Consider the following 7,837-nt stretch of genomic DNA (forward strand, 5'->3'; position numbering starts at 1 on the left):
AGTGTAACGGAACGAAAACATTTATTCAGGTTCCTGTTGGTACAGCACACGACTGCAACGGGTGAAGAGACTGTGTGTGTGTGTGTGTGTGTGTGTGGTTGGTCCTGTATGCAGAATAAGTCTCAGAGCTGGATCAGTTATCTCAACTGCACCTCAGTGCGATCACACAGCTGAGGTCAACGTTGGAAAACTGTCAGTAAATCTGTTTGTTGGAAAGTGTTGAAATCAAAGAGCAGCAGCTGAGTGCACGTACGCAAACTACACAATAAAATACACAACGTCAGCCACTTTCATTGATCTCTATTGGTGCAGACAATAAGAGAAACTCTGAGTTACAAAACACTGACAAAAACCTCTGAACCTGACGGAGAGTTTGAGATATTTATTGGGTTGATTTGACAGACGTAGTTCAATGTTTACTTTAAAAAAAGGATTATGTTGACACAACAAGAACTTTCAAACATTTCCCCGAAGAATAAAACTTTGCCAATCAAAGAATCAGAATCCCGACTGCCTCTTAACTCAGTGCACTCACGACGCTGCTGAGGATCGACTGCAGCAACAGCATCACAGAAACATCTTATTAGTTGTTGGAGGTCACCAAGCACAGCATGCACCATAAAGGACCACGTTAACTGTGAACCTGATTGAATCACCAGCTGGGAAAAAGTCATTACGTGTGGCACAAACAGTACAATTTGTTAGTGTTATAGTTATTACAGGGGTCGCATCACATCGGTGCACAAGAGCGACCAGCGAGGAGAGAAGAAGAATGCCCGAGCACACTGGAAGGAGCCATAACTGAGGCTGCTACAGCATCCTCGCAGGGCCTGCGCTGTCAGCTTGATTTAACTCTTCTCCCAACCTTTGACCCAAGGTCCTTACAGCAACCTTCAATACTTTGTGTAAAGCACCAGAATAATAAGCACTCGTGATGAGGCTGAAAGTAGTGATTACTAGGAGGGATTGGGCTCATCGTGATTGGTAAAGAAACACTGCAGATGTCTAACAGCTGTTGAGGTTGTAATGACTTCGTGTTAAACAGAGAGGTTCAAAAATAAATGTGATTGTTTTTCACAGCAGAGACGAGCTTTCTGTTGGAGACTATGAAGGTGTCTTGTTGAGAGGTTAAATATTAACCATATCGATGTGGCAAAGTCAAACTCTGGAATTCAATACAAAAAAAGTAATCGTTGTTCTGAGACATGCATACAGTACAGGAGCACAGGATGTGAGGGGACGCAGCTGAAGTCCGCGGCCTGCTCCGCGCTCAGTCGTTGATCAAAGCCAGGATCATGCTGGAAAACAAAAGTGGGATATGTGAGTGCAAACAGCTGAGCCGGCCCTGGACGTGTGAGCAAAGTGTGCTTGTGTCACCTGTACAGATAGATGAAGAAGCAGAGCAGGTGGTAGCCCAGTTTAATCATGGCCTCCTTCATGTGAGACTTGAGCAGACCTCGGTTGTGGATCTCTGTTGGGTCAAACACTCCCATGTTCCCCATCGGAACCTTCAAGTACCTGCAGGGTGAAATGGATCAAGATGATTCACCCGGCAGACTCTGAGCACCAGTACGACTGCTCCAGCTGATCGTTTGTGACTGAAAGGTTAGTCGCTGGTTATGTTAAGGTGTCAGGATAACTCTGCTCTCTGATAGAACATGAGAAGCAAGAGCGTCTGCCGCTCGCTGGATGAAACGATTCATTTGTCGCTCTTTGTGTAAAAGTTTAAATAACGGTGCAGTACATTCTCTCCAAACCTTTATTTTGGTAACCAACTGCAGCTCCTCAGCTTTCTAGATGTTCAAAGTCCACGAGAGTCTGAGAGCAAAGTGCTCGGATGGTCATTAAGATAAGATTCAACACATTGTACACTGCAGCACAGTACCTGTAATACCTACAGCATGTTCTAATCGCTCTAATAGGATATTATGGTCGACAGTATCAAACGCTGCACTGAGGTCAAGAAGGACAAGCACAGAGATGAGTCCACTGTCAGAGGCCATAAGAAGATCATTTGTAACCTTCACTAAAGCTGTTTCTGTGCTGTGATGAACTCTGAAACCTGACTGAAACTCTTCAAATAAACCATTCCTCTGCAGATGATCTGTTAGCTGTTTGACAACTACTCTTTCAAGGATGTTTGATATGAAAGGAAGGTTGGAGATTGGCCTATAATTAGCTAAGACTGCTGGGTCTAGAGATGGCTTTTTGAGTAAAGGTTTAACTGCAGCCAGCTTGAAGGCCTGTGGTACATAGCCGATTATTAGAGATAGGTTGATCATTAACGGCAGGACTTCTTTGCTCTGACTTTTGTCAGGTCTGTGTAGGTTCTCAGGTCATGCCAGTCTTAAGCTTGGAAAGCTCGACTCCTTTAAGAAACAAGTGCTTAAAGTTTTACATGTTTTGTGCCAGTACAGAACATGACATCATCTGATTGGTTAGTTGCTGCTAATGGACTTGCATTAGTTTATTCGCCAACTAGTGACAGAACCAACAACGAGGAGTTTAATGTTAACAAATATAAGGATGTTCTGTCCACTTTCACTCTGTGTTCAGCAGGAAGTGCTTCAGGAAACATCCACCTGTTAGCTGTAATGTTCGGTTTTATACCGTGGGGTTAAATGAGAGGTGTGTAGAGGAGCCTGTTTGAGTCTGGATGTAGCGAGCGGTGCAGTCATGTGATCAGCTCTATTTCAATCGCCTCCCAAGCAAAGCAGTAAAACAACAGGTTCCTACGTGCACACCACAAACACAAGTATGTATCTTGTTGAAGCACAGGAAGAGACACTTTCTGAGACTGTATGAAATGACAACGATTGCATTGCTTCGCCTGGAGCTCATACGGCTTGGTGCATCAGCCTAGCGAGGAACATACCAGTGTCACAGTGCAGCTGGTTGGTCTGGTGACTCAAACAGGCTCTCCTCCACACAGGTCTCATTTATAAAGTGCTTTACAGAACTGGACATTACAGCTAACACTTCCTGTTTCAGTGCACACTGCTGTACCTAGGGACAATACAACAGTGATGCCCACAGACTCATTTTGAGTTTTGGTGTCCTTCTGTTCCCCTCAGCTGTTGTTTTGGTCACTAGTTTGCTAACAAATGAATGTTAGCAGCATTAGCACCAACCAGCCAACCTGGTGACATCATGTTCTGTACCGACACTAGATGGCACTAAACATGTTTTAAAGCACTTATTTCTTAAATCCAGCTACACAGACAGTCATGTTAGCCTGTATACATGTAGTGTTTCAGGTCCACTTTAAATATTGGGATTTTTACCTTCAGAACCCAAGAAGCCTCTTGGATGAGGGCCCTATCATTGCTGTTTTATTTTTCCAACCACGTGACATAAAAGGAACAACTACAAAAGAGAAAGGATCGCCCACATGCACGTGTGGTGGACCAACAGATGCTGAGACTGGATGGGCATACCTGTAAATGTTCCAGGCTGCTACAGGCAGGTTGAGGAGGAGGATGAACCAGTGCATCGAGACCAGCATGAGCATGGTGGAGAGACACTGGGCAACCATCTCTGGAATCACCCACTAAACATCAAACAAACACCAAACAAACATTTGAATGACAGATTAGAAATCTGAGTGTGAAAATGATCTCTTTACTGTCGGTTACAAAAAGAAAAGGAGCCATGATTATTTCATAAACGATGGTAAAAGATCAACTGCATCATCAACCATATCTATGAAATCAATAAGACAAAGGAGACTTACTTTGTTTAGCTTGGAACAGCAGGCTCGAGCATTGATGTAGTCACATTCTAGGTCAGACAAGGTTATAATCTATATTTCAAGTTAAGGTACAACGTGCTGTGTTGCATTCAGGGCCTCGACCGTGGCTCCTTCGATTATCCTTTAAAATATATACATACATATTAAGGATGTGCTGGACTGGCTTAATTTTTCATCGCCGATCGGTCCAGCAACAGTAGACCCACGCACCGCACCGCTGCGTGGCGTTGCGGTGCGCTGCGTGGGTCACCCAGCGCTGCGTGGGACTGAAATATAAAAGCCGACAGTGTGAAATTAAACTATCAGTACAGAGATATTTGGAGATAGCGGCTCTTCGTGACTCCTAACTCAAAACACTCTACAAACTTTCAAACACTTATTCCGTCACACTAGCCCGACTACAACGCTCAAAACAAGGCGGCTAACAAGCTAGCTGGCTGCTATTAAATTAGCTTTTTATACAGAGAAGACTTCAGCAAAGCTCTCGGACAGAAAACCGCTTTGACGCAGACGATCACCGTTGTCCGACTCACTGAATCGAAAAGGATACGAAGTAAACGGAGAGGAAAATCAGCGCACAACAATCCACAAGAGACAAAATAAACACTGCCGCTTCCATGTTCCCTTTTCCGCAAGTACAGTTTTTGTTTCCGGACAGTTGACGCGTTTGTGCTGCCCGGAGTTGTGGCAGTGTTAATGCAGCGCTGCCACCTAGCGGCCTGGAGTGGACATGGTTGACTCAACACAACCATGGATCCAGACAAACTGTAACAGTGGGTTTTTCTGTCAAGACTGACTTAAAATAACGACGTAACATAACATAAAAACCAAAAAACGAACCTTTAGGAACTCCTGGCTGGCTCTGTATTTAACAAGACACAGTAAACAAATAGCAAAAATATTCTAAGGCAGCTTCAGCAGAACAGATGCTCGGTGTGCTGTTGGTTATGGGGAAATAGAGGCTGCAGGGGGAATACGAGAATGCTAAAGCCTGGAGGCAGAAGCAAGAGGGAATTTTCTTTTATCCTAATCCAAAGGGAGTTTGGATTAGGATAAAATAACCTTTATTTGAAGAGTTTCAGTCAGGTTTCAGAGCTCATCACAGCACAGAAACAGCTTTAGTGAAGGTTACAAATGATCTTCTTATGGCCTCTGACAGTGGACTCATCTCTGTGCTTGTCCTGCTAGACCTTAGTGCAGCATTCGATACTGTTGACCATAATATCCTGTTAGAGCGATTAGAACATGCTGTAGGTATTACAGGTACTGTGCTGCAGTGGTTTGTATCATATCTATCTAATAGACTCCAATTTGTGCATGTAAATGGAGAGTCCTCTTCACACACTGAGGTTGATTGTGGAGTTCCACAGGGTTCAGTGCTAGGACCAATTCTGTTTACATTATACATGCTTCCCTTAGGCAGCATCATTAGAAGACATAGCATACATTTACACTGCTATGCAGATGACACCCAGCTCTATCTGTCCATGAAGCCAGATAACACACACCAATTAGTTAAACTGCAGGAATGTCTTAAAGACATAAAGACTTGGATGGCCACTAACTTTCTGCTTCTTAACTCAGATAAAACTGAGGTCATTGTACTCGGCGCTGAAAAGCTTAGAAATATGGTATCTAACCAGATTCTTACTCTGGATGGCATTACCTTGGCCTCCAGTAACACTGTGAGGAACCTTGGAGTCATTTTTGACCAGGATATGTCCTTCAACGCACATATTAAACAAATATGTAAGACTGCGTTCTTCCATTTGCGCAACATCTCTAAAATTAGAAATATCCTGTCTCAGAGTGACGCTGAAAAACTAGTTCATGCATTTATTACTTCCAGGCTGGACGACTGCAATTCATTATTATCAGGATGTCCAAAAAACTCACTGAAAAGCCTTCAGCTAATCCAAAATGCTGCAGCAAGAGTACTGACAGGGACTAGAAAGAGAGAGCATATTTCTCCTGTTTTGGCTTCCCTTCATTGGCTTCCTGTTAAATCCAGAATTGAATTCAAAATCCTGCTCCTCACATACAAGGTCTTAAATAATCAGGCCCCATCTTATCTTAATGACCTTGTAGTACCATATCACCCTATTAGAGCACTTCGCTCTCACTCTGCAGGCCTACTTGTTGTTCCTAGAGTATTTAAAAGTAGAATGGGAGGCAGAGCCTTCAGTTTTCAGGCCCCTCTTCTGTGGAACCAGCTTCCAGTTTGGATTCAGGAGACAGACACTATCTCTACTTTCAAGATTAGGCTTAAAACTTTCCTTTTTGCTAAAGCATATAGTTAGGGCTGGACCAGGTGACCCTGAATCCTCCCTTAGTTATGCTGCAATAGATGCATTGAGTTTTTCCTTTCCAGTCACCTTTCTCGCTCACTATGTATTAACAGACCTCTCTGTATTGAATCATACCTGTTATTAACCTCTGTCTCTCTTCCACAGCATGTCTTTATCCTGTCTTCCTTCTCTCACCCCAACCAATCACAGCAGATGGCCCCGCCCCTCCCTGAGCCTGGTTCTGCCGGAGGTTTCTTCCTGTTTTTCCTTCCCACTGTCGCCAAAGTGCTGCTCATAGGGGGTCATATGATTGTTGGGTTTTTCTCTGTATCTATGAAGCACCTTGAGGCGACTTTTGTTGTGATTTGGCGCTATATAAATAAAACTGAATTGAATTGAATTGTATTAGTCCCACACGTGGGAAATTTGTTTTGACACAGCAGGAAGTGGACAGTGCAAAAGTTATACAGCAAAATTAGAATACAATAAGAATAAAATACTGTACACAACTGTACAGAATAGAATAAAATACTATATACAGTAGAATAAAATAGAATAAAATATACAATAGGATAAAAATAGAATACAAATTTTATATACAACTGAGTAAAAATACAACTTTGTCAGAAAAGAGTTTTGATCTTCAGTGGAAGAAGGAAAAACTTTTTAAGAGCCAATAACGAGGAAACACCCTCAGGACAGTGTGATGGTCAGGACTCTTACATGCTATTGGTGTTTTATATTTTTTGTTATTAGCCTGCAAAGTGGACATGCTACTGGAATGGATACCAGGAAACCAGGAGTTCCAGTTCCAGGAGATATTTTGTTTGGAGGAATTTTTCCCATTGACAAAGACGTGGATACAAAGAACAAAACCTTTGCTCGACACCTGCAGTCTTCTGTCAGGTAAGGTCTTAGTGTCAAGATGTTTCTCATCAGCTTCACAATTCTCGACTGCGTTGAGCTTCCACTGAGCGGTAATTTGCCTCCTAAATGTTAGTTTCACTATCTTCTAAGCCCATAACAGAATTCCATAATTAATATAATTCCTGTACAAAAAATAAATGGTACAGAAAAATATATACCAATGCATACTGTGTCCAAGCACAAAAGCTGGATCTTGGGACGTTTATACATTTTGACGGACATGAAATCTTATGATCGAAATGTGAAGTTAACAAAAGCATCAGAGGGTCAAATCTAGAAACACAGAAAACAGCAGCAAGTCTCAGTTCATTCAGACCTTTATGCTACAAACTGTGAGCCACCTCTGCTGGCACCTTATGATTCAGACTAACACACTGCAGATGCTACATCCATTAGTCCATCGATCTCCTGCTCCTTCCTTCCCTCACCCGTGGGAAAGGCCTGGGAACATGCTAACTGTCATTGCAGCCACAATATTTGGTCGTAAACCACCTTTGCATGAGCTCAATGAAGCCAAAATCATCAACTGCATCATCTAAAAACAGAAGAGCTGCGATCTTCAGACCACAGGATTTGATTATTGTCCTCTCTATGACTTCAAAGTCCATCACCTATGAACAACAACAGAGATACACCGACCCCGAGGACACCTGAGGCTTTGAACATGTGAACATGATGATATGTCTATTTTAATAAAATCATTTTCGATTAATAAACCTTTCTTGTTTAAACACATGACATCACATTGTTGATACTAATAACCCCCCATTATATATAACAATGTACAGCACAGTCTTACAGTAGGGCAGTGGTTCCCAAACTTTTTTGCTGGGCCACTGCACGGGTATTTTTGAACATGCAGCTGTTTCGT

General features: G+C 42.6%; 1 protein-coding gene across 1 annotated transcript; it reads right to left on the bottom strand.

Annotated features, from left to right (window-relative positions):
• Positions 1 to 367: 367 nt before the first annotated feature.
• On the bottom strand, positions 368 to 4,435 carry cnih4 (cornichon family member 4). Its single transcript, XM_085176771.1, has 5 exons — positions 4,302 to 4,435; positions 3,734 to 3,802; positions 3,438 to 3,550; positions 1,378 to 1,518; positions 368 to 1,298 (listed from the first exon to the last, which is right to left on the bottom strand). The coding sequence occupies exons 1-5, from the start codon at positions 4,368 to 4,370 to the stop codon at positions 1,271 to 1,273; spliced, it is 420 nt and encodes a 139-aa protein (XP_085032897.1). The 5' UTR covers positions 4,371 to 4,435; the 3' UTR covers positions 368 to 1,270.
• Between the last annotated feature and the right edge of the window lie 3,402 nt (positions 4,436 to 7,837).

The sequence above is a fragment of the Neolamprologus multifasciatus genome, chromosome 11 (genome assembly GCF_963576455.1).
Source record: "Neolamprologus multifasciatus chromosome 11, fNeoMul1.2, whole genome shotgun sequence".
NCBI classification, from domain to species: domain Eukaryota; kingdom Metazoa; phylum Chordata; class Actinopteri; order Cichliformes; family Cichlidae; genus Neolamprologus; species Neolamprologus multifasciatus.

What these genes read in the sequence shown, in the direction of transcription:
- cnih4 (XM_085176771.1), bottom strand. Translation starts at nt 4,370, where the DNA reads ATGGAAGCGGCAGTGTTTATTTTGTCTCTTGTGGATTGTTGTGCGCTG. An exon ending in GCTGTTCCAAGCTAAACAAA is followed by an intron (nt 3,551 to 3,733) that starts GTAAGTCTCCTT and finishes TTTGATGTTTAG; the next exon opens with TGGGTGATTCCAGAGATGGT. An exon ending in GCAGCCTGGAACATTTACAG is followed by an intron (nt 1,519 to 3,437) that starts GTATGCCCATCC and finishes TTCACCCTGCAG; the next exon opens with GTACTTGAAGGTTCCGATGG.